Raw genomic sequence first — 26,088 nt, 5'->3', positions numbered from 1 at the left:
TTTTAGAAACCATTTTTTAAACCACCATAACTTTTAAAATAATTAAACTGATTTTTATATTTTTTATTTATCATAAGTATTTGAATATACATTTTGAACTTTAACATAGAGTAAATACAAACAGAATGTTTAACAAGGAGTACGACTTAATGACTACCAAAAAAATCCAGGCCCACCAGCGACTGGAAGTACTATTTACTCGTAATATATGCACTAAGTAAAACGTGTGATTAAAACGGACTGCTTTGATTTATTTGTGTGATGTGGGTGGTACATATGTGGCTTGGATGATGTGTGGCTGAAGCTTTCGGCTCGGTCGGCAAATGTCCGGGTCACAGGGAAAACTCCACCTTCCGCTGTCGTTGCTACTTGTTCACACTCCGGTAGATCATCGGAGCGGATCGATCGTTAGTCTTTGTGTGGCGCAACTTTACCGTGGCGAACTGGGAGGCTCTGCAAAGATCAAGGACTCGTCCAGTGGATGAGGAGTTCGCCCACTTTTCAAATGTGGCCTATCTACTTACGGGTGGTGGCATTGCAACCTAATACGGGGAAAGGTGGGGATACCTGGGCTACACGGACTGGCTACTGGTCAGTAATCTATGGAGTAGTTGCGGTATATGCCGCGTCGGCTAAAAAAGCAAATTACACTTGCATTATACAGACTAACTTCAAATCAGGCAATAGGATATTAAATTTAATGATATGTGGTGTGTCTCGAAATAGGAAAATGTTTAAATGGGGAGCGTTTAACTAGAGGTCTTTGTTCTATAAAGGTTTCTCTATTTGCTGATGCTTCGGCTTTTACTTAATTAGAGCATTTCTTGTTCCATTGTTGGCTTTAAATAGATTTTAAAATTATAATAAGAATATATACATAAATCAAACAAAACAAAGGCTGTTTTTAAACTATGGCTACGACATTTTACAGGGTAAATATTGCTTAAATCGAAAAGAAAAGGATTTTGGGATAGGGGGATCGAATAAAGGATAGAAGTTTTCCATAAACCCCAGCACTCTCTCTCTGCCCATTTTCTTATCCGGTAAGAAGACGGCGAAACTCAATCCTGATCTAAACTAACCGATCCTTGATCTTCTCCGGTCTTCCTCCTACTTCAGCTTGGCACTTGACGACTTCTGCCCGGTCATACCGTGCTGTTCCTGATCCCAGAAGTCGTACCAGGGTCCGTAGCTTTTGTTACCCGCCAGGTTCTTCGAGTTTCGCTCCAGCGTGGCACTGCTGTTGATGTGGTTGTTGCCGGAGGAGGTGGCGGAAGACTTGAGGAGTCGGGTGCGCGGCAGGATGGTGGCTGTCGGGGCACCCGAACTGGCCGTGGAGTTGCGGGTCAGGGTGCTGTCCTGGTCCTTGGCTGAGTTCTTCTTCAGCGTATTCGTCGCCGTCGTGGATGTGGAGGATCGGAAGGTGTGGAACTCCATTTGCTGGTGCTGCTGTTGCTGGTGATGATGCCGGCGCATCTTATCATCCTTGCGCACCAAGTGATCATTGATCACAATGCAGTCGTATGGATCGGAGCTTGTCGACTTCAGCTCCGCTTCGGAGTCCTCCTCGTCCTCGCTGGTATAGTACTGTTTCAATATGTCCTGGCGCTTTACCGTCTTCATCACCAATCCGTGACCATGTCCATGTCCGTTCCCCTTGCCCTCGTCAAAGAAGTTGTTCACGTCGCTTAGCTTCAGGGTTCCATGCTCGTCGCTCTCGCCCTCATCCGTGGATGGGGGGAACTGTTGGTGCTGTGGAGTTGGCTTGGAGCGGCTGAGGGTCTGGGAGTTCTGCTTGTCCAGTTTGCGATGTTGCTGCTGTTGTTGCTGCTGCTGCTGTGGCTTCTGCTGACCCTGACCACGTCGCATAGTGCTTATCCTTTCGCTGTCTGTGGGCTCTTCAATGTCAATCTCAATGGTCTTCATGATCTTCATCCGCGACTTGGGAGTATAGCTGTTCCTCTGCTGTTGTTGCTGCTGCTGGACCTGTTGCTGCTGTTGTTGCTGTGGCTGTTGCTGTGGACTCACTCCATAGATGTTATCGTCCTCATCGCCGTACAGTTCCGTGCTGGTCAGGCTGTCCTTGCGCCCTCGCTTCTCCTGCGAGGAGCTGGAATTGTGCGACTTGGTCAGCGTACCATTGCGATCCTCCTCAGATCGCCTTTCCAAGTCGTCTCTGTCGCGCATTTCCTCCATGTTCGGAGCCGCCACCAGGTCGCGGTGCTGCCAGAGCGACATGCCCGCCAAAATATCCTCGCCACTGCGTCCGCCACCAAACTTCCAGAAGGACTTGGTGCGCTTCAGTCCCGCACTGGAGGCCTGCAGGATCTCATCGTCCGAGGCAATCAAATCGTAGCGCATCTTGCCCCCTGTACTTTGCCGGCTCAGCCGATGGAGGCTCTTGTCGTCTATCTGGCTATCCACACTATTCCGGAAATTGCGGTTCAACGTCCACGAAGCTACGTCCCGGGGCACCGTATGGGTGTGTGAGTTGGTGTCCGCCCGGCGTCTATTTTATTGAAATATTGGTTGTGTGTTTGGGTGTTTGGTTGGGTGTTGGGTGTGCATTGTTGGGTGGTTAACACAAAGGATGGCAACATAGCGATACATGAAATCAAATAAGAACGAAAAAAAGCAAATGAAAAAAAAATCAATCAATCAAACAGAGAAGAAGGCAGAACAGGGCTTTTAATGAGCGCGGATGAGGACATGCTTTCCAGGATTAGTCACAAAATAGGAAGCACAGGCAAGGATGTCATCATAGAGATGTATTTTTCATTGAAAGAGATTGCAGATCTCCAAGATGACTCCGCTTTAAAATAAACACCACCTACCGAATGGGCACCCTCTGGGTAGCTGGCTCCTCGTCGGAGTAGTCCACCTCCGGCTGTGGTGGTGGCTCATTGGCGAATCCACTGTCGTTGCTGCTGTGCAACGAGGTCTTGGCTGCCACTCCGGACTTGCCAGCCGGATGGCTCTGCAGGAATAAACCCGATTAATTTGAATCCTAAAGAATCCCAATCGAACTCTCACCTGGACTCCGTTTAGAAGCTTTTGCTTGCGTCGCTCCACCGCCGATGTGACGCCTCCGTTGGTGGCACAGAAACTCTGGGAACTGTTCAGCACTCGGGACGATGACTGCTGGCCGTTGGGAACGGGTGCGGGTAGAGTTGGTGGTGGTCCTGGTCGTGGATTGGCTCCGGAGCCGGAGCGGTACTTCTTCTGCTGCTTGATTGTGTCCCCGAACATGCGGGTGGGTGAGGATTCCTCGGCACTGTGGTTGCGACGCCGCCGGTAGGTGGCCTCATGGTTCTCCATCAGCTCCAGCTGGGCCTCGTAATCCTGCTGCTGCTGGGACTGATAGCTGCGGAGACCGCCGCCCGAACCCGATCCAGATCCTCCGCCATTTCGTTCGTAGCTCATGAGCATGTTCTCGTACCGCCGTCCAACGGCAGAGGAGGTGGCCTCCACGGACTCTGCATTGGTGTAGGCCACTGGGAACCATCCAAAGTGCTGGGTGCGCAAATTCTCTCCAAACTGCCAGCCCTTGGCCTTGCCGCCCACCAGGGCGATGCGGTCTCCCTCCTCGAAGGACAATTGATTCTCTCCGGACGGCATGTAGGCATAAAGTGCCTTCACCAGTGGACGCTGGTCACCGCGCTGGTCGTCGCCCAGTGTAGCCAGCTGCTCCTCAATGATCTTGTGTTTGTTGCCACCGGAACTGGGGCCAGAGCCGACCAGAGCCAGATTGAAGTCGGACTTGGCACGCGGCAGCGAATTCTGGGCATAGTGCGACGACCCAACACAGCCCATATTTTCGCGCTCGTGGAGGGTGCGCATGTCCCCATAGGGGGCGTCGATACTACGCGACTTCTTCAACTGGGCTCCCAGGCCCTGGATCTGATCATCATCGCCATCCTTGATTCGTTCCTAAAATAGAGATTAAAAATTTTATAGATTTTCCAGCTAGATTTTTTCTCTCTGGATAGGAAATGGCATTATCCAGCTAACAAAGTAGTTAGCAGGAAAAGTTAGGAATATATAATGATGGGCGGAGGTGACTTACCAGGCGACGCATGTTAGTGCTGTTATTAGTGTTGTTGTTGTGACCGTTGCTGCTACCATAGCCGCTCTCATAAGCAGCCGGGGGAATGATCTCACGAGATGCGGCGATCTCTTGCCAATTTTCGAAATTATTATCAATTACCGTCTTGCCGGTGGTGTGGTAAGCCATCCAGTGTTTGGCGATCGAGCACTGGCGCTCCAAGACGAATCCATACCGACGTCGCTCCTGTGTCATGGCCTGTACATCCCGAAACGGAAGTGGGGGAAACACGAGAATCCAACAAGAACGAAATTGGTCATCTTCAGTGGGAATTGGTGGTCAGTCAATGAACTTACATTTTTATAGCTCTGATCACAGAACACATCCAGTTTCTTCTTTTGATCCTCCAGCACTTGCAGGCTCTGTGTGGGAAAATATGATTTTTGGGGTTTTTTTTCAGAGGTTTTGAAATAAGTAGTTGGTACACCTCACCCTCAGCTCCTTTTCGGTGTTCTCGGGTGTGGCCTTTTTCTTGCGCTGTTTCTTCATTGTGGAGACGGCTTTCTGGTAGCTCTCCATGCGAACCTTGTGCTGCTGCAGGAACTTCTTCTGCTCGTGCTGCACCACCTTTGTGTCCTTTTCCAGGTTTGTCTCCAATGGCACCAATAGATCCACGTAGAAGGCTTTTAGCTTTAAGTATGTTATCCAATTATACCCCAGGAAGTAGAATTTGGTGATGATCTACTTACAATATTCATTTGCTGTTCCTGAATTTCCTTATTAACATTCACAACGCTCATCAAAGCCGAACCTGGACAAAAGAACCCAAAAAGAATGGTTAAGATCGAAAGTGTTGGATGTGTTTATTATGTATGTTGGCCTGGCTAATAGAGTCTTACCAATATCGCCCGTTCCGCTCTGTTGGGCGTTCATCGCAATCTTGGCCAATGCTTCATTGAATAGACGCGAGGCGGTTGCAGCACCTGTTGCATGAAATGGCACGGAATGCATTGCAAATTAGTTAACTGTACTCACAGTAGTCGATTATGGATTGAAGTGGCATATGCATGTGGTACATACACTCAGCATAGTCCACTCTACTCACCGTGCAACGCCTTGAGGTAACTTTTGCCCGCCGCGATTAACTGCCTGGCACCCGGATTGAATCTATCGAGTATATTCTGCAATTGAGATCGGAGATCGATTATGTTATTAGCTGCTGGGCTATATCTCTCTGCTTATCGGGTAGATGATTAAATGTAATTTACGAGCCAGCATGCCCCAACATTTCAATTTCATTAGGCACGATCCGTGGCTGATGTTTACTATTTTTATATACACACATATTCACCCCATGGATTTATGGGGTATGGTAATGGTTTTCCCCGTTTCGCCGCCGGCAGTAAAAGTCTCTGTTGTATAAGATCTGAGACAATGTTGTGGTCGGGCCAGCGACATCATTAGTTCCGTCACGGACGGAATTAATTTTTTAATTGTTTTTTTTAATTAAATTTAACAAAACAATTGAAAATTAATAAATTGTTAATTGCTACTAATACAGTTAACAATTAAATAATTGTTACTTGAAAATTTTCACAATTACAGTTGATTAATTGTTAATTGTTGTGGTTACATTTACCAATTAATTAATTGTTAATCTTTAATTGATCTTGCAATTAAAATTTGCCCAACACTGGTTCCGTGTAACCACCTAAACATACTCGCACTCGTAATGCTAATTGCCCGGCTAGCAATCTTTCACAGACATGATTTAGTGGTGATATAAATGAAAGTTATCTGATATATCCTCCTTAAGATCTCTATATTTCAATCCAATGGAGTCTTGAACCAGTCCACTTAGCTTCAGCTGGGATTAGATCTAAATAATCTTAGAATTTTCAAACCAGTTGGTAGTCAATTAGGATTGGTATTTCATGCAGAAATAACGTTGGAAGTAATGGCCTGCAGTTTTTAACGGCCGGCAGTAAAACTTTAATTTAGTAGCAAATAAGGAAGAGGTTATATATTTTTGGGGTTTATGGCTCAACCTGTTTTTTTTAAGAACTTGTAAAAATCTTTAATAGATTCTTTTCTCAGCTAATTGAAAAATAATATTCTATTTTTATTCCAAAGTACCTAGAGGTGCCTAGACTCTAGAAGATCATCAATCAACGATCATTTCCCCACCCTAGGCTTAAAAGACCTTAACACCTTTGATGATTTATCATTCACGTAACTCTGTCAATGGCAAAGATTCTAATTAATTACGAATTACCCCCATCCACAGGCACAGTTATCTAAATCTGTAGAAATGAGTCAGAACTTATTTAATATTTGCATACAATTGAAGATGAAATTGCATTACGAAGGCACGACGTTAAGGGATAGCTGACATCATCAAAATGTTGACACCATTAAAAAATAAAACAACAAACCTTTAAAAAAGAAAACATGACAAAGACATACTCTCTGGTCCTGGGCTTGGCCTAGACTTGTGTTGTTGGCCAGACAATGCCTGGGCACTTAACACGCAATCCCCCAACATAAGCCCGAAAATTGAAATTCTTTTCGGCCACAAAGCATTTGCATTGTGTGGCCTAAGCCGAACAATGGCTTTCCAAAGCCAGGAGGAGAGCTGGCCAAGATCATGTCGGCTAAGAATAATTGATTGTTGTTCGCGTAAATAGCCGAGAAATATTTTGGCGGCCAATCACTTCCGTCAATGAAACACTCATGCCCGGCTACCGAATCTACTATTTGAGTTCCTTGGCCGGGCCAACAATTAGCAAGAAAACGTCAAAACCAAATGATAAACAACACATTCTTTGTGGAACAGTTCGCTTCGCTTGTGACACGGATTATTGCCAAATGTATTTGCTTTTCTACAAAATTTATTGGCTGCAAATGTGGCGGCGAGGCGTGGGAATGAATTGAGACAAGATACATACTTGTATCTAGTAGATACTCCGATACTCAGCCGTCAAGGTCGCAGCTGCTTAACGATTCAACTGGCTCGAGCCTCTGCTTTAAGTGTTTGCTTTTATGATCTACTAGCTGGCTGATTTAGATACCCAGGCACAGATACAGATACATATTTGAGATACTTCAGCTGCGACTGCATTTCGGTCCCGTTTCTTCAAGTGCACTCGTCCGCGCTGCTGACCTCAGTTCAGTTTATTTAATTTAGATACAGATACAGATACTTTAGTAACAGATGCAGATACTTAATAGTCGAGAGTGCCTCTCAATGGCTCAAAGCTTATGGTTATATCAATGTTAATTGTTTCGTTTTGGTGGCCAGCATAATTTGTGGTTTGTGGATAAATCTTTTGGATTATCTATAATAGCCTGAGCCATTTGGATTTACCTTCCACTGGTTGATTGAATTCACCCTTGGAGATAATTGCGAAGGAAAATTTTTAAAGATATTCACCGTGTTTATGGAAAATTCAGACTTAAATTCTCGGCTATAAAATTCCCCCACAACAACCCATGCCAGGTTCCTTTTCGCCAAAACGATCTTATCTGTCCGTGTAATTGGCCTAACTGTTTAACAAATTCCTGCTCGTTCGATACCAGCAATTAGCTGGGCCCCTCCTTAGCCCCTGTTTTCCGGCCCTCACCCACTCTTGGCCAAAAAGGCTGACGCAACCGCTTATCAAAGCCCGTAAATCTGCAGCCTACCGACAACACTTAACCCAAAATTAATTGAGGTAGTCTTTCCCAGTGTTTAGTATCCAGTACTCAGTATACCCAACCACTACCCAGATCCAAATCCCAACCCAGGTGACTGGGTCTCTAATCGTCGCTTAACATAAATCGCCACACATATATATGTAATTTTTTTTAATTAAAACAGAGACTAAATGCAAAGTATATCACGAAAGCCTCCCTCTTGGCTAAAAAAAAAGAAACTACGAGGTGGAATGCTAAAGCCACACAGGGAGAAAAGGAGAGTTTATTGTTAAGGTATTTAATATTTAATATTTCAATTTTTTAGTTTTTGTCCCCAAAAAAATAATCATTAAATATTTGTAATATTTTTTTAACTGATCCCTGATTGAATTTATTAACAAACTTGAGGTAAGGAGTTCCCTTTTGGTTTAGGCCATAATTTAAGCAACGCCAGCAAGCGACACACCCACCTGAGAGCATGCGGGAATGCAGCACCTAACCGTGGCAACAACAACAACAACAACAACAAACCAAGAAAAACAACAGCAAACCGCAATTATGCCAATTAGAAACCAACAAATGCAAAAAGCAACACGCAACAGGTTTGCCAAGCAACAAGAGCAACACTATCCAGCAGTCGTCAACTGTTGACAAAGCTTCAGCGAAGGCGTCAAGGCGCAACCAGTCACGCCTTCTTTCGGGTTGGGGGGCACGGTTGGGGGCTTAAGGAGTGGCTGACCCCCCTGCTTGAAAACCACAGCATATCCCATCCCCCCTGGGGAGCTCCATGTCCGCGACAGATGAGCGCAAAGTGCGTGAAAAATGCTAAACGCAAATAATTTTCGCTTGCGTGACTTCTTCCCAGGCAGTTAAAAAAAAAAATAAGCCTCAAATGAAATTGTCATTTTGTCTCAACGAAAGTTTGATGTCCTTGAAGATAGGCACAGGACATGTCGTGTTGTTGGGCAATACATTTTTACAAAGAATAATAAAATTTGCTAATTGTTTTGTTACAAGAAATAAAAATTCTTTCTAGAGTTTATATTCTACGTCGTGTTTTTAATCTAAAACTATTTTTGTTCCTTATACATTATTCTGAAAATAATATCTGTAAGATTTCTATAAAAAAAACCTATAAAAATTAATCAACTCATAAAATCCCCTGCTCAGTTAGGGTATATGGGAAATGGACCCAGTAGTGTCCATTGGTGGGGCTTCTCTCGGGCGAGTCGGACGTTAACCCAGTTCCATTTACCATGGTCATACCCATGCCCATACCATACCCATACCCATGCTCATATCGAGGCTCTGTCCCCCGGATAGCCCCTCCTCCACTCGACTTAGCCAAGGGGATGTGACATCGTTCCAAGCGGCGGCGGCGGCCTCTCTAATGCAACAGCAACAGCAGCCTTAGAAATGCCACAGACATGGCAATCAACTGCAGTTCCCCTCCAAGTCCACACAGTCCCAGAGTGTCTGTTCCCAGCTCCTCAAATCCCCTGATCACCCGGACTGTCTGTGGCCATTAGGTGGCTGCAATTTTAATTTATTTCCACAGCTCTTTCTTTCTTTTTTTTGTAGTTTCTATAGTTTCAGCACTTCGGACACCTTCGTCCCACATTGTGAGCCATGCTGGGTGCCCAACTCTTGAGGGGCTTCACCTCCTCATCTGCTCCTGCTGCCAACGCTAACCCCTTTGGCAGGTTGGCTTATGTGTGGTCAGCTGGACGTCATTCTGATCTGATCGGCGGCGGCAGGCGGCAAGCGGCAGGCTCTTTCAGTGGCTTCAGTTTCGATTTATGTATGTTGCAGAGAATGTGCCATAAATCTAAGCGAATGACAAACAATCCGAAGGCATTCATCGCCACTGGCAGCTGTTTGGATGAAATGCGTTTTTTAACATCGGCTTGACAGGCCAACTTTTTGCGGTTTTTATTCACTTGCATATAAAAAATGTGAATGAGTTCAGGAATTTCAAGTAGCTCCTAACAAGTCACTTTATGGTTAATAAAAAAATATATAATCTTAAAAATAGAATTAAACAAAAGTTATAGTAAGAGTTATAGTAAGAATATCCTTTAATAAAACTCGCTAATTATATCAACAAAAGTAAAAGTGAAAGCCGTATATTTTTTGCAATCATCTCTCAACAATTTTTACCCGTTTGGGGTTCGTCTTACGAGTTTATATCGTTAACAAGGCCGAAAGATTTATTGAGGCAGCGGGAGCAAAAAATTAAGCAATTATTGAAGCCTTCATAAATAACCACAAAACCGGTGAAATTACATGGAAATTTAAAATTACTTAAGACGGCAAAATAAATCATTTTTATCGCCTGGTTTGTGTTTTATTTTTAGCTCTTCCTGTATATTAACTTGTTTGATGTTAACTTGTATCGATCACTTAACTAATGGCCAATAAAATACTCCATTTCGGGTTTCGAAGAACTAAGTGTGCCAATTTTTAGAAAGGCAACATTTTGACTCTAAATAGAGATAAGCAAAATCTGCTAATGAGTTTAGAAAAGTGATATCGCATTAATTAAAACCCGTTTAAGACCTTGCCCCAAAGAATTAGATTCTCACAGTTCCAGAAACAGAAAACAAGGCAAGTCGAGTGTGCGATATGACAGATTGAATATTAAAATCAAATGTTGATATAATAAATCGATGGATAGACCAGTTCGATCCGGACAGCCGCAGACAATTGCTTATACATCAATGGGGAATTAAATCATAATCGTGTATATGTTGAGGAAGTGACTTAAGTTGATTGATGCCCGGTCATTGAGATTCCAATTCCGATTTTTTCTCTTTTTTTCCTGTCACACTCGCACAGCAAGTTCGTTTCCTGAGTCTTTCGTTTGTCAAGTGCTCGCCGAGCCACTAATTAAAATCAAGTCGCCAGCTTCCACTCATTCAACTAACATTGTCGCAAATAAACAATAATAGTGCGAAAAATTACAACAACTAGCGGGGGAAAAAAATGCTAATGGCGGTCGCGAAAATTCAGCCATGTGCAACATCCAAGGAAGAAACCCAAAAACAAAATTTCCGCAATTTCAAGCTGCAAAAAAGCACAGAAACCGCAAATAGCAGCAACGGCAAGTTTTCAAAGAAATGAAACAAAAAAAAAAAACTAAAAGTTACATAATGAAATAGATGCGCGAAATGTGCAATACCGTCGCCTCCCCACACACCTTTCAACTTGCGGCAGATGCAACCGCTGCAAAAAAAAAAGAAGCCAAAACCAAAAAACTTGCCAAACTCTCAAGGCGGAGCCGTTGGCTGTCTTCGCCGTTTTTTTCAGGAAAGAGGAGGCTTCACAAAAAGACAACAAACAAACAAATCAAACCTCCAATTGAACTCGTTTGTTAGGTGGTTTGGGGATTGGTGTGTTTGGCCAGAAAACTATGCCGAAACTAGAAAACCACCGTGTGTCGTGACCAAATTTGGCTATGAATTTACAGCAGCCCAAAGTAACAACAACAAAATATACTTTCAAATATTTTTGCCATGTTTATCTTTTATAAAAAATAATATATGGGTTTCTGGTTAAGATTAAAAAAAACACTTTGAAAAATATTAGCCTAAATCTAAAAAAAAATTAAGAAAGATGCTGAAAACTGTTATAGAGAAACCTAAAATGTAATATATTTTATAAATTGCTCTCATTTCTTAAATTTCAAGGGTATCGGTTAAAGCCAAACTTTCAAGTCATGGCTTATTGTTTTCGTTTTGTAGATTAATATTTTTTTGGGGTCTTTCGTTGGCAGCTGCCGTTTAAGGTGATCGCGTGTGGCGATAAATTTAGTTACAGAAAGAAAACATTTAAGGTTATAAATTGTTTTCCAAAAGGGTAAACATCGTTATGAACGAGGCACTGAATTAGTCGCAAGTGGCTAATAGAAATGGCCTTCATGCAATAGCAGCAGCGTTAATGTTTAGGTGTCAGAGTGGGGTTACATAAGTTTCGATTTGACCCCCAAAGCTAATTGGAGCTTGTGATTAAGTTAAACATTAAGATTCTTGTGAAAATTGTTAAGTTAAATAATGACTTTTTTTAGGCCCAAAGGGCCCATTTCTAGCTGCATTAATATTATTTTTAGACCCATCCCTACATATCTTATTAAGTCGTTCAATCAATAAAACAAATAAATTATTTCGTAATAACGGATATATGAAAGAAAACAAAAAATGACTTACCCGGTAAACGCCATCGACGAGTTTTGTAACTTCTTCGGCCTCCATCTCTGGGTTGCACTTCTTAGCCGGGCCCTCCTGCCGATGAATGAAAAGTAATGGGCTTCAAGTAGTCGAAATCTTCAGGCTACTGATGAATTTCCAATCGAATCGAGACCCCCTCCAGAAAAAATAAATTCACTTTCAACTGCAGCGCCCCAGACTGCACTCGATTTTCACTTTCTAAAGTGGCACAACCACACACAAGCACACACACACGATCCAAAAAGGCCTTAAGACGTTGAACCGGGCTCCAAAAAAAAAACTACAGACTTGTATTTGGAGTAAACTTGTAACTTTGACTTTCGTTGCAGAATCTTGGAAATCTTGTTTCTTGTGTCGTGACTTTCTTTTTGGCGGGCAGAAGACGAACCGCTGAACCGCCGAAACACCGAACCGCACCACGTAACGCGAGTCAGGTAAATGAAATGCCAACTCGATAAACGGGCCAACTCAGCCAGCGGTTTTTGTTTGTTTCTGTTTTTGACGGGTTTTTTTGGGGTCTTCGGGTCTTGTCGACTTCTTAACAACTTGTAGCTTCGGCACGTGATAGAGTCGTCTGAAAAAGAGAGAATCGGAAGTAGAATTAGTTCCTGGCAACCACTTTGTTTAATCAATATTTGTAAAAGAATTTTTCATTCAAGAAGTAGAGAAGTTAATATCTTATATTAGTCAGTGATATTTTAAAAATCTCTTAACTTTTATTAGAAAATGGACGATCTACTGAGCAAAAAGAAAACGGTGGTTCCCGTTTTGGACCTTAGCCGTAGCAATATTCAAACCATCGAGGAGTTCAAAAGGCTAATGGAAAAGGTCCCCGACTACAAAATGAGGCCCGTGAAGGTGCGCGCCGAGGAGATAAAGATACGGGAAAAGGACTATGCCTTCAAAATGCCCAAAAAGGAAATGCGCAAGCTGATGAAAGCCAACGGGGAGCGGGAGCCCATGTACGCCTATGCAGATCCTGTCCCCAGCGAGATGAAGGATGTGGTCCTCATGGAGCTCTGTGCCGTGCCCATTGACTGGAAAATGCTGACCACTTTGAGGCCCAAAAACAAGCAGGAGGAGGAGTACTTTAGCCGAATGGTGGAGATGGGCAAGTTGGAACTTAAAACGGAGGTACCAAATCTTATACGGTTTTTAATAAATTTAAAATATATAATATATTATAACATTATAACAGGCTAGAGATAGAAGAGAATTTGCTTTGAACAACTGCGTCAAGAAAATCAAAAACAAATCGGGCATAGTGGAAACTCGTCTGATGACCTGCGAGTCCTGCGGCGAAGAAATGTGTTGCGGTATTTGTACTAAAATATTTCAAAGAAATATTAATGATCTAATCTTAAATACTATTGCAGGCAAGACTTGTGGGGATTTTAATTACGATCTCTATATCCGAGTGGAGGCCAGAGTCGTTAAACCAAAACCAGCGGCCATATCCTCTAACAAGGCCAAGTTAAATGGCCGCAAAAAGTCAACCGTGGGTGGTGCCAAGATCAAGGTAAAAAAGTCCTCAAATAAAACCAGTTAAAAGAAAACAGACCTTTAAATAAACTGCTCTTCAAAAATAACAAACTTTTATAGGCTTTTTTATATTAAATTTTCCAAAAACTTTTGTGCCGCATTTTTTATTCAATTAACATATTTAGAGTCGCATAGCTTTGAAATGTATTGCTAATTAAAGAACCATCTTTATGATTTTGTATGTATGCCAGGTGTTAAATAAAGCTAAAATATACGACCAAAATAAAAAGCGTTGTTTAAATGAAATCTTTAATGAAGTCCAAGAATGTGCATTGAAGTATGTTCCCAAAACTAATTCCTATTCTTTATTGATTTTTTTTGTAAACACATTCCAACATGACATGAAACAGCTTCAGAAAATGTTGTAAAATGCTAAAATAATGATCAAAACCCAAATGCAAAATAGTAGAAATTTTGTAGGGTTTTTTTTGGTTTATTTTTGAACACCACAAGCGACACTCGAGTATCTTTGCCGGCATACAGAGCTCTCAAAATGAAATGGCTAAAATATTTAAATTGCCGCGGCAACAGAGACAACAACACGGCTGCTTTTGGCCATTAAGCCAAAGGTAACAGGGTTCTGTGCTCGGTGGTCTGGAGAGTCTTTTGAATTGGAAACCTGGTACTATATACATCGATACATAGAGAGAAAAAAGTAATAATAAAATTACATGAGATGTTGGCTATCTTTCTTACAAATTTCTCTTCAAAAATATAATCAATCATAAAAACCCTATTTTTAGATTACCATTCAAAGCAGGACAATACCAATTTAATGATCATTTCGAATGACATTTTTTCTTTCCATGTGATAAGTGGAGCGGTGGATATTACTTGGATACCGCGTTGGCGACACTGCTCCAGTGGCAGGCAGCCACTTACAGCCCACAAATCGCCGCGGGGCTTGTGCAACAATTTGTGCAAGTCTACGCTCTCGGCGAGAATTCAATGGCCCCGTCTGTCTCCAATTCTCCGAGTCTCGGAGCCCCACTTCTTTACGACAACGATGCGGTGGCGCTGCACAGCTTTTGATTACTAATGAGTCGAGTTCGCTTTTGAGCTCTGTCAGCTGCGGTCCCAGCTCTGATTTATGCGGTTTATTTATGGAAATATCTATCCGCGTAGAAATTGAAAATTTACTTTGAATATCAAATTTGTGGCCAACGCAGCCGGGGGCCATATTCCGAAGCTTTGATCGGAATCCTAATTTAATATTGATTTTCCTATAACGAAGTTGGCAATTAATTGGGAAAAGAATTCTAGTTATGTGCTAAGCTAGGCTTATATATTTTTAATCAAAAGATATCTTTCAAAGCTCTTTAAGTTAAGTAAACATAAAGTACCTTTTACGCTTTCTTTGTCGTATTTTTTTGAGGGCTTATCTCCGTTCAAGATTTCATGGTATTGTCACGTGGGTCTAGATTACAACTTCAAGCCAAATAATTATTATAATTTCAAAGTAAATCTCTCTGCTTCCACAGATCTGCTCAGTGTGTTGACTTTTACCAATGTAATTATGGAATTGAGAGTGACATACCATTCAAGCCGAATTCTGTTATTGTGAGCTACCTAGGGGGTATAGAGAGGCGGGAGAAGACTTTCCTATCCGGCGGGGTCTTTCACCCGGGAACAACAAAGACGTGTTCGAGTGATTACGTAGGTCTCAGTTACAGGTCGAAAGATTTCCAAAACGGCCGAATGAAATCGAAATCGTGCCTCAGATGAAACGCATTCAAATCTTACGAAATGCTCGGTGTCGCATCCCAATATTTATGCAGATGCAAGATAAACACATTCCAGATAAGCTGCCAAAGTGAGAGTGGCGAGATGAAAGTTAGGCCTTATAAACATTTTTTTAAGACATTCGTCTACGTGATGTCTGCTCCGGCTACGCCCCATTGCCTCGATTAGAATCGAAAGACTTAGGCAACAAACTGGACGGCTGCTGGCAGCATTCTTGTCATGCCGCTTGCCAGTTGCAAGGTTAGCATCGTCACTGCTGCGGTCAGCGAGGGAACTCGATATTGCAGTGGACGCTGGCGTTTTAATTATGCATCTGCCATGAAAATGTATGCAAAACTGCGCTTGTCTATTAAGAACAAGGCCAGCATCCCCCGGCCGGCCGGCCAGGTTAACCCAATGCAAGGCCTCCATTCAGTCTCTGGTGTATGATTATTGTTCTGTAATTAACTTTTTCAATTGGCTATTTATAGAGCTATGAAAGCAGACATCTTTATGGCCACCTTTGATCCTCACACCCCAGGACATCCACCCTATGTGGGAATCGGCGGAGAGAAAACTTTCCCCGAATCGAAGATGGCTGATGAACAGTCAACGACCATTTGTCTGACAGTCAAAATACATGCGAATAATCGGCCAAACAACTTTAAGCAGCATGTCCAACATCAGTTAAAATGTTGTAGGGAAGCGTGATGGCTGTAGAGAGGGAGAAGCAGACGAGTCACAGTTGCTATTATCAAATGCTCATCACTAACATTTGCTGCCTGCTGTGGCTGCTGCAATCTCGCCATGACGATCAAATTGCAGCACATGTGAATGCACGTGTGTCGAGGTGGTTGGCAAAAAGGGGCGGTCGGGTGGGCGGGGCAGCAGGCAGACACTGGCGGAGACTGGCAGAGAAGATGTTGCCGTTGGTGTTGTGAAAATGAAATTAAACTAAAGGCCGAAGACAATGCAGCAAAAAAAAAGCAAAAACCACTCGACACACACTATTATCTGTGCGCTAAATTGCAGCCAGATACATTTGCAAATGAGTCTTAGAGATACAAAAGCACACAATAACATTGTTCACTCATTCCTCAAAGATCTCTGCCTCTAGCCCCCAGCCCCCATGCCTCTGTCCATGCAAATTGAGAGACGCGGCCTGTTCGTTCAGGCAAATTGGCAGTGAAAGTAAAAGTTTAAGTTATTTTTTGTTTCTACTCTATGGGCTGTCGAACCGAGCCAAAACCGAACCAAACGCACCAGAAAAGCTGACGACTGACAGACAGCTCCTCTGACACTTGCCTGCCATAAAGAGATATAGTCCATGGCGTTGTCTGATCCAGTTTGCCCCGAACTTAACCGATTCGTGGCGCCTCCACGGACCCCCACTGGTTGAAACACCAAAAACAATTTGCATTTTGCAATTAACTTTTAACCGGAAAATACCTCAACACTCAGGAATTTTTCGCCTAATGAAGAAAGCTGATTATGGACAGAAAGATTAATATTCGATTTTTGAAAAGGTTAAGAGTTTTGGTTTCTAAAGATTTAAGATCTGTCTTGGGAGGCATTTTCAATTTAATCGTATTACCAGAAAATTCAAGTTTCCTGCTCCATTAACCCACTAAGAAAGATTTCTTTTCATCTCAAAGTGGCTCACCCCCGCTCGTGTATCTGTATCTGAAAAGTCGCCACTTTATTTAGAGTTACTCCTCACGTAGTGGCCTCACCCATTTATTGCGATTCTGGCTTCATAAATTAAGTGAAGATGGCATCTCAAAGTGCCGACTCCAGTTTTCTTTTCTCTTCGCCAAGTAAACGAGTCTCCTATATTCTAAACTTAGTTACCAGCTTGTTTCTTTTTTTTAAGAAATATCGTTCAACGACTAAATTGGAGATACTACACCTGACTGATTAAGAGGCACTTGTCTTGGGATATTCCTTGGTTCCGTTTCAGTTCAGTTCGGAAGCTAAAACCGAAACTCATTTGTCCGCCCACACAACAAAATAGAGATGCTTGTAGATACAAAATTGGATTGGTGGCAGGAATACCGAATACCTGAAAAAAATATTGAAAAAAAAAAACAACTAACTGACGGACTGCGTCAGCTGCAAGGAATGCGACCTTGAGCTGTCGTCGGCTATACGGCTATATAGCAGTTATATGTAGACGCTTGTTCAGATGTCGTGACTGCCCAGGCCCAGAAAAACAACAACAACATCGTACAGACACAAGACCATAAATACGGGCGGACTTGGATGCCACAAAGAAGTAGTAGAAGTTGAAAAAAAGGGGGGCTCAAGCCGAGAGGGGGCAGATCAGCAGAACCCACTTGAGATGAAAAGACAAGACGCAGAAAATAGCGCAAGTATTCTCATACAATAATAATAATAAAACACGTTTGACGAACGGTTTGATGGCAAAGATGAAGATTGAATATCTGTCAGATACGTAGATGGCAAAGTACAGCAAAAGTGGAAGCAAAAAAAAAAAAAGAAACTGCTCAGGCGCTCACTTTTATTTTCAGCATTGCAACCGCACTAACCGCAACAGCTTCGTAAATGCCATATAACAAGCCAAAATAACAAAGATCAAACCCCGGCTGAATGAGAACAAAGCCTCGGCAGTAACGAGAAAAATATCTTGGCCAAGAAATTGATGTATTAAAGTATCTGGTAGTAGCATTTACCAAGCCCCAAAGTATTTGTACGCTCATTACTTGAATAAATACAAAAATAAATCGCAAAATTCGGAGACTGATTCTATAGTATAGTATATTTTAAGTCGAAGTAATCCAAAATAAATATTTATTCGACTGACTAATGAATGCCAAATGAGACGAATGCTGCACAAATAAATATTTTTTTATTTATTCCTATGGTGTCTGACCATATTTAATTCAAAATGATTTATTGGCTAAAATAATAAATTCTAATTAATTCCGATTTAAGATATACAGAGTTCAGAAGAGTCAAGGCTTTGGTGACTTTATTGTATATATTTTTTTCAAAAAACATCCACACCTTTCACTCAAAACTTTCCCACTACCAGACTGATTCTCTTCCAGATTCTTTCTGTTAATCGACTTCAGAAAGGTGGCACAGTTATAAACCCTAAACCATGAAATCATATTAAAACCCAAAGTCAACGAACTTCTGGCTGCGCTCAGAGTTTTTATTTATGCAGTCGGAGGTCCAATTAGTTATAAGACCAAAAAAACCAAAAGATATGTACGATTGACCGAAAACCAACCTTTTTTTCGCAATTTGAAATATCTGTGTAATTCTTCGGCGCATTCTTGAATATTTGACACAGTTTTGATTAGAAAAACCTGTTTCTCAGTCTCTGCTCTCTGCTAGAATTTGTATTTAGTCAGGCTTGTCTTTAAACTATAATTTGTATTTTTGTTTGGGCTTGCATTCCTTCGATTCTGAAAGACACAAAAACCAGTTACAGAATCTTTAATCTTGCTGAAATTACATTATGCAAATGGAAATTTGCATTTTGTGGGTATTCACTGAATTTCTCCGTTTCCTTCATTTTGGCCAATCTGTCAATTTCATTATGTGAAAATTTAGTATTGAATCGTTTTTGGGAGGGAACATGGAACTCTAAAGATTTCTATTCACAAAAGTTCAACGGTTAGCTGAAGAGTTCAAACGATTTGCATAAATTACACAGAGAATTGGCTATTCAAGCGAGCAAGCGGAATACTTGAGCAAAATCTTTGGTAAAATCTTTGTCTAAATCTTATGGCTAACACGATTATTACATAAAACTAAGATTTAAATAATATTAAACACGGGTTCTATAAGAAAAGATAGACAAGAAACGATTGCCTAAGAGTGCCTTTCTCCAGATTAACAAAAAACTAGGTTTGTAAGCCAAATGAATAAGGCATTAAATCAAAACCGTACTCAACAAACTAACCCCAATTATGCTCGACCAGTTTTATGATAAACATTTCGGGCTTAAATTAGTCGTAAAACAAAAGACTCAAGCAACGAACTTGAAGCGTAATTACCACTACGTGCCGAGAGTTATTAAATATTCCACTGATCCACTGGTAGAACAACAAAGTTTAACCAAATAAAATCCAAAACAAAGTGTACAAATGGCGCATTCAGGTTTTCTAGTTTTTTTTTTTCGGGGATCGGCAGTCGTAAAAATCACTCAATAAACCGCAGGAAATGACTTGCTCTCCATGCTGCTCCAGAGGCGGTGGAAACAAACGCATCTTGGTCTATACGAAATTTCATAATTAGCTACAGTGGAAAGCCCCTAGGTAAATCACATTATCCAAAGAAGCTGGACAGAAAAAAATGTTGAGATAAAAAGTTGTGAGGCTGGGCCAGTTGTTCGTGCATTTAATTAGCCATTTTCACACATTTCACTTTCAACAAGCTGCCAAATTGTGAAAAGAAAAGATACTGCTGCCGTTGTACTGCTGCGAGATCTCTTCAATGAAACGCAAAAAAGCCATTAGCCGGTCAAGTGCACAAAAGCGTAGGTTGGGTTGACAAGACCGCCTTGCCACCATCCATCTATGTATCTCGGTGTATCTGAGTATCTGTGTATCTTTGTATCTGGTCATCTGTCGCTTCCTCTGTTTCGTCGGCGGTCGGTTTGTTGCTTTCAAGTGGCCAATTTCTATTTTTCCCTCCGTATTTATTTTTTCGACAGTGTCTCTTTTTTTTTGGAAAACGTTTTTTTTTTTCGTTAATTGAAATTTCCCATCGCATTGAACTTGAAAGCTAACAGACATCGGCATAAATCTCAATCCGTCTGCAATGGCCAAAAATTGCCGATTTCCATTAGACAAAAAGCTGGCAAAAAAGCCCCATTGATTGCCAGTCGACTTGGCCAATTTTTTGGCTTTCCTTTTTACTTCTTCACATTTTTTTTCTAAACGAACTTTGATTTCTACCTGCGTAATTAGCATTTTTGATTTGTTTGTTTGTTGCCGTGGATGATTTGCATATGATTCTCTACCCACATATTTAAGACTCGATTAAAATTAGAAATTGCGCAGCCCCAAGAGCACTAATCATCCCAGCCAAGTTCAAGAAATTATAAGCCTTACCTGAAACTCATAAAAACGAATGTACCTTTTTAAAGGATAAAAATTAAAAAAAAGTAAAAGTAAAGAAATATATATCGTTTAAGTGCTGGTAGTTTAAGTCCCCATTGTAGAATTGTGAAAGTTATAGCTCCTCTTACTTCTCATCCCAAGATCTGCAAACGAACCTCTCTAAGAGCATAAACTGTCTCCAAATAAAACTTTTTATTTTTTCGCAAATGCATAAGCCGCAAAACAAAATTAAACAGACCACTTTTACTTTGCAATAGTCGGCTATTTATTTTGCTAAAAAAAAGAGTGCAAAAATTCAAGATTATGGGATGGAAAAATATAAACGGCAATATGCAAAACGAACATCTCGGTAAGCCAATGAACGTCTACTTGGCAAACGCAAATTGACCGTAATAAGCATTAGCAGCTTCACAGAGCTATCCATTCGAGCCATAAAGCCTCACTTATTGGCCACTTTGTGAAACAGAAAGGCAATTAAATCAGTCGGCTGGCATTACTGTCTTGGCCCGGTGCATGATATATTGATGGAAAAGCAAAGAAAAATTGAATAACTGCCACACTAATCATTTAATAACAGTGTCTCGAAGCAAGCATAGGCTTAATTATATGTTCAGATAATGAACACAAAAGCTATTTAAAGTTAAGCAATTTTAAATGTAAATAAAATATCAATATTAGGGATTTTGATTAAATATTTGTCCAAACAGTTTTAGGCCCAGACTTAAGACTTCAGAGTCCCATCTTTAGCTTCAATTTCTTATAAAGATCCATCTATTGAGCCTTCCAAAAACCACCTTTCAATTTAATTTTCTTTTAGCCTATTTCGAGTCTCATTTGTTAGCTTCGGTCATTAAGAAATCGTTACAAATTATCTGTGGCGTGAGTGCGAATGCCGGCTGCCGTTTGCAACATTTGCCTTAATGCGATTTGCATTGAAAATTGGCACAAAAGTCGATTTGCTGGGCTAGGCTGGGCTGGGCAAGGTAAGCCTGAGCAGAAACTGACTCAAATTGAAACTGAAAACGAAGTGAACTGTACTGGACTGGACTGAAATAAAAAAAAAAAAATAAGCTAAAAAAACAGAGCGAACTGAGCTCCAGCTTAGCGTGGGGGGCTATTCACCTGCATTTTGGAATGCTCGTGTTTGGCTGAGTTTGGCCCAAAAATATCGTGGCAAAGGCAAAGCCTTTTAGGTGTGAACTTTTTTTTACTTATCCAAACAGCTTGAATACGGCGGTTTGAAGTCATTGGATCAAGCTACAAACTACAAACCAACTATGTAAAATGTGAAAAGATAGTATTTGGGTCAACATACGTTTTATTATTTGGCGTGTTTGGAAAATTACATATAATATTCGATGAGGAAACAGTTGCGAACCGACGAAAATTACATTTCCATAATCAAATTGTGGCGAAGACAGGGCGTATTCGCAATTTCCAATTGTCTCAGACGTTTTGGCATTTTTTAATGAAAGTTTTTGTTGATCGTTCGCGGACTCAATTGATTTTCTATAGAAATAATTCATTGCATAGGAAGTCCAGGCGGGGCACGCCCATCTAATGATTGGCAAAAACCATTGAGCAATTATGTTTATTGGCTGCCGGCGATTATTGCCGCATTCTTTTCATTTCACAGAAAATCGAGCCAATGCTTTCGATTTCACAATCGAAACAGAAAAACTAGTTCTTTAAAAGCATAAAAAGCTAAAGCCACTGAGTGGAATGGTCTACAAACTGAGTTAATAAATAAAAATAGAAAATTAACATTAAACTAGGTAGATCATTAGATATAGTCTTAAGCAAGAAAGGAAAGCTTACTTCGGGTGGAGTCGAAGCACATATACTCTACATATAAGATAATAAAGAATAAGATAGTATACTGGAAATATAGGATAGAGTTGGCGATCTAGAGTTTTATTGTATTTTTATTGATTTCTTATGAATGAATTCATTTGGTTTACAAGCTTTGTAAGCTTCTATACCCTGGACACTACACGTCACATCACACACGTCATATAGACAGTTTAAAATATATAACTAAAAAAAAAAAGGAAAGGAAAACCATGCAAAACCTTATAGAAATCATTTTAGAAAATTTCGAAATTAACATTTTCTCTTTCTAAACTAATTTAAGTGAAACTTTGGCTCGAATCCGACTCCCTGTCTGATTTTTTCAATTCCAATTCAGTGCAGATATATACTGGCAATATGTAGCAGTAGTTACTGGCTGTGTCAAGTGCCTGTCTGGAACTGAACCAAAACAACTTTCAATGCAAATGCAATCTTGTGGGTGAGAAGGGGCTGGATCGTGTAACTCGACATATCGTTTATTTTAGCGGAATATATGTATGGGCCTGAGTGATGGAAAAATGCGGTTAATGTGGTTAATGCCAATTGTTATTGCAGCCTTTAGGTTCAACCTGTGTTGCACTTGTACAATTTCCTAATTAAGTCAAATGCTCAGTGACATGTTTAGTTATTGTTTCTTATGGTATTGTCTGCATCCATGTGGAAGATATGTTCAAGTGGCTGGTAATTTATTGAGAGCAAGTGAAAGGTGCAACCTTGATAGTGGTAGCTACAGCTACTAGGAGTTACTATCTTCTTTCAGGACTTGTCACAATAAAATATTTAATAAAACAGGAAAACTAATCAATATTCCATCAAAACCAATCCATAATTTCCTTTTTTTCGGTAGCCACTTGAAAAACATTCATGCCACATCCATTGCATAATATTTTAGTAATCTCTTACCATTTCCCCATTGCGTTTTACGCCTTAAGGAAGTGATCACTTAATAGATTTTACATTTTGACAGCTTATGCAAAACAAAAAAAAAAAGAAAACTAATTCGCGATTCTCGGGGCGGAGACGCAAATATAATCCGTGTGCGAAATGCAACTGCAAGTGGCTCTGATATTTCGAGTGGTGTTCGGGGAAAATGCTTGCCACTTCAAGGAAAACACATCCCCCACCGCCCCTGACCATTGCCATTAGAGCCAACTTGGGCCAATGTGGCAGTTTGTTTTGGTTTTGGTCCGAAGCTGGCTTTGGCCAAAAGTTGATGGACTCGTTTGGGGCGCCTACAGCAGCAGCAACGGCGGCATTAAAAGTGAATGGTAGCGGAAAGGGGGGGGGTCGTTGCAAGCCAAGGGGGAGGAGTGTTGCAAACACTTGGGCAGCAGCAACAGCAAATCGACGCTTTAACAATTTGGCTAAAGTTTAATAAACTTTATGAAATTTTGTCTTGAGTGGGAAATGCAGTCGGGACCGAGTGGAGTCGTCGACTTCAATGACAATGATGCGGAGGACCATGTCCCCAAAGGGGGGGCCACGCCGCTGCAGAGGGGGTGGTGCTGTCAAGTGAGTTTTCGGGGCGATAATGTGCATGACGACAAAAAAAAAGGAAATCCTAGGAAAACCATGGGACATCAGGAAACAGACTGGCCACGTTAGAAAGTGCCCATTATTTGGGTGTTTTGTTTTCTTTTTTTTTCAAAAGTTTTCAATTCAAATTTTAGACATCGCATTCATCATTTCTTTTTGGTTTTTATTTTTTATGGGCTTCTCTTGGATATTACGCAAGTGAAAAATTGGCATTTTGTTTCCCATTTCTGGTGACTAGTTCATTGATTTTTTTTATGCTGATGCAATTGCTTAACATATTTTATGCCACGGAATGCAACTAAGTATGTACTATTTTTTACATACAGATTTCAGGTTCATCTAACAACATGCATCTTTTCTTTTCAAAAGATAAAATCTAACAAGGATTAATTGCAGATTACAGACCACTTGATGGAGATGAAAAATGAACTGAGACTTCAACTGGTTCTGGCCATAAAAACCCCTTCTCACACCAATAGGCCTGAAATTGAAAAATCCACCACTTAATTGCTGATGGCTTTCGCAAAAACTAAAAATAATAATCAATATCTTTCTTCTACAGCCATCTATAGCTTGTCCAATTCAATTGGGAGTATGTGGTGGACTGGGGGAGTAACCACTCCCAGGTCCGGCACTCAGGTGTGGAGAAAGTCGAGCTCCGAGGGTTATCATTAAGTACTCATATGCAAAGGCGATCTTACAATCTGGCGGATGGAGGGGCAGTGCCAGAGCCAGTGCTAGTGCCAGAATGCAGTAATAACAGTCCAAGCAGTACATCCGATAGATACAAATTTGATTAATCGCCGAGAAGGAGAGCAAAGAAATTAGAACGCAGCTGGAATTCGATGAGAGTGTCCAGGTAATTGCTGGTAGAGACTCCGGCTTTGTAATGAACTGATAAGCGAATAATTAACATGGCCACTGTACCAGACTAGGGTGAGGGGTGGTCGGTTGGTCTTAGCCATGGCATCCACCTGGCCAACTCGAAAACTCCCATGTGCAACAGAAATATTTGCTGTTGAAGTATTTTTAAGGCGTGTTTCTCTGCCGTTTTCAATAGATTTTTGTCTTTAATGACTTTTGGCTTCAGCAGCGACGGGGAGTTGGCTCGCTTCTTGGCCAGGCTTAATGGCTTCGATCGTTTGGCTTTTGTTCTGCACAGAATTGGCTTTGTGGCTTTCGCAAATGGTTTTTGGGTTGGGTTTTTTTGGGGGGTTTTGTGGGGCCTTACTCTAAACATAGCCGCCCTATCTTCACGTGTCGGCATCTTGGCTTTGACTCGAATACCGCTAAGTCGCATAATAAGCCCGGCTAGCTATCCGGTAGATCGAACACCTGTCGGTTCTCCGGTGGTTTTTCTATTTTTTTTTTGTGCAAATGGGTCGCACATGCTGGGAACTGAGATTTTTGACATCAATCTATGATATGTGAGAGTTGAAAAGGTTATTAATTTGCTAAAAAGATAATTATGTTGTTGTCTCAGCAAGGAGTATGGTTCCACGAAAGTTATGAGTCATTTAATTATAGAGTAAGTCTAAGTCTATAGGCTTTTGGGATTCTTAAATAAATTTTAGAACATAGGCTTAGGAGTTCCAAATTCTGTGGTAATCACAAAAACAACATTTTTCTCATTCATTAATTAAAGCAAATATTTAACCGACATCGGAAATACCCACAAAAGTCAAATCCACTTGCTAATAATTTTGTTTTCGACCAAATCGCTACAACGCTTTAAACCTATTGAACAAACAGGGCTCTGAACAATGCAAAACAAAGGTAAAAATACCGGAGAACTCATTAAATAAAATGAGAACAAGCCGTTTGCCAAACAGAGAAGGCAAGGAAACAACGCAAAAACAATCAACAGTCTCCGAAACAAAAACAACATCACAAACAGCAACACAACCACAAGAAGTTGGTAACAAAAATAAAGTTTAAAAAAAAAACGACTTACAACAACAAATGCAAAAAATAAAGATATCCAAAGATGAAAAGTTCAATGGACGGAAATCGGATTAAGAAAGAAATTAAGTAATAGTTTGGTATTTTGTTGAGAAACCAATTGAACTCCAAATGGGCCTAGAAAATGGCCAACTCCTAAAAATGTTTCCCTGAAAAATAAATCTCACCTTTAATCCTTCAATAGACTGCTAGCAAAGGAAATCCAAAGGCGTATGTATGAATATCCAAAATTAAATTTAAAACAAGTTTTTAATATCTCACAATTATGTTTTCTCTTAAAAACCCCAAAGAGTTACCACTGAAAACCGAATATCAAATTTCTTGGTCGAAAATTGCGCAGGCGTTTCGAGTTCAAATTGCACCAAACCGGGTCTCCCAAAATCTCGCGGAATCGGTATCGGAATCGGGTAGAGCGGGTCCAACCGAACGCGTC

The 26,088-nt window shown here is 41.0% G+C and overlaps 2 protein-coding genes across 4 annotated transcripts; one reads left to right on the top strand and one right to left on the bottom strand.

Moving 5' to 3' along the window:
• Positions 1-31: 31 nt before the first annotated feature.
• On the bottom strand, positions 32-26,088 carry IRSp53 (Insulin receptor substrate 53 kDa). 3 transcript variants are annotated; one of them, XR_001773101.3, is made up of 12 exons: positions 25,823-26,088; positions 11,926-12,520; positions 5,151-5,226; positions 4,945-5,028; positions 4,795-4,856; positions 4,538-4,735; positions 4,402-4,467; positions 4,067-4,303; positions 3,034-3,930; positions 2,835-2,977; positions 525-632; positions 32-453 (listed from the first exon to the last, which is right to left on the bottom strand). XR_001773101.3 is itself a non-coding variant. In XM_017234635.3 (11 exons), the coding sequence occupies exons 2-11, from the start codon at positions 11,968-11,970 to the stop codon at positions 1,111-1,113; spliced, it is 3,207 nt and encodes a 1,068-aa protein (XP_017090124.2). In that variant the 5' UTR covers positions 11,971-12,520; positions 25,823-26,088; the 3' UTR covers positions 369-1,110. The 3 variants fall into 3 exon arrangements, 2 of the variants coding, with proteins under 2 accessions (XP_017090124.2, XP_017090126.2); XM_017234635.3 differs by having other exon boundaries at positions 369-2,509; XM_017234637.3 differs by having other exon boundaries at positions 369-632.
• On the top strand, positions 12,673-13,495 carry LOC108120817 (uncharacterized). Its single transcript, XM_017234638.3, has 3 exons — positions 12,673-13,080; positions 13,145-13,262; positions 13,323-13,495. Exons 1-3 carry the CDS (start codon positions 12,673-12,675, stop codon positions 13,493-13,495), a joined length of 699 nt encoding a protein of 232 aa, XP_017090127.2.

This window comes from Drosophila bipectinata, chromosome 3L (assembly GCF_030179905.1).
Source record: "Drosophila bipectinata strain 14024-0381.07 chromosome 3L, DbipHiC1v2, whole genome shotgun sequence".
Taxonomy (NCBI): domain Eukaryota; kingdom Metazoa; phylum Arthropoda; class Insecta; order Diptera; family Drosophilidae; genus Drosophila; species Drosophila bipectinata.
This window is presented reverse-complemented; position numbering and strand designations above follow the sequence as displayed.

Coding starts and splice junctions, on each gene's coding strand:
- LOC108120817 (XM_017234638.3), top strand. CDS start 12,673: ATGGACGATCTACTGAGCAAAAAGAAAACGGTGGTTCCCGTTTTGGAC. Junction 13,081..13,144: donor AGTTGGAACTTAAAACGGAG/GTACCAAATCTT, acceptor ACATTATAACAG/GCTAGAGATAGAAGAGAATT. Junction 13,263..13,322: donor CGGCGAAGAAATGTGTTGCG/GTATTTGTACTA, acceptor ATACTATTGCAG/GCAAGACTTGTGGGGATTTT.
- IRSp53 (XM_017234635.3), bottom strand. CDS start 11,970: ATGGAGGCCGAAGAAGTTACAAAACTCGTCGATGGCGTTTACCGG. Junction 5,227..11,925: donor TCGTCGATGGCGTTTACCGG/GTAAGTCATTTT, acceptor TCTCAATTGCAG/AATATACTCGATAGATTCAA. Junction 3,931..4,066: donor GCACTAACATGCGTCGCCTG/GTAAGTCACCTC, acceptor TCTCTATTTTAG/GAACGAATCAAGGATGGCGA.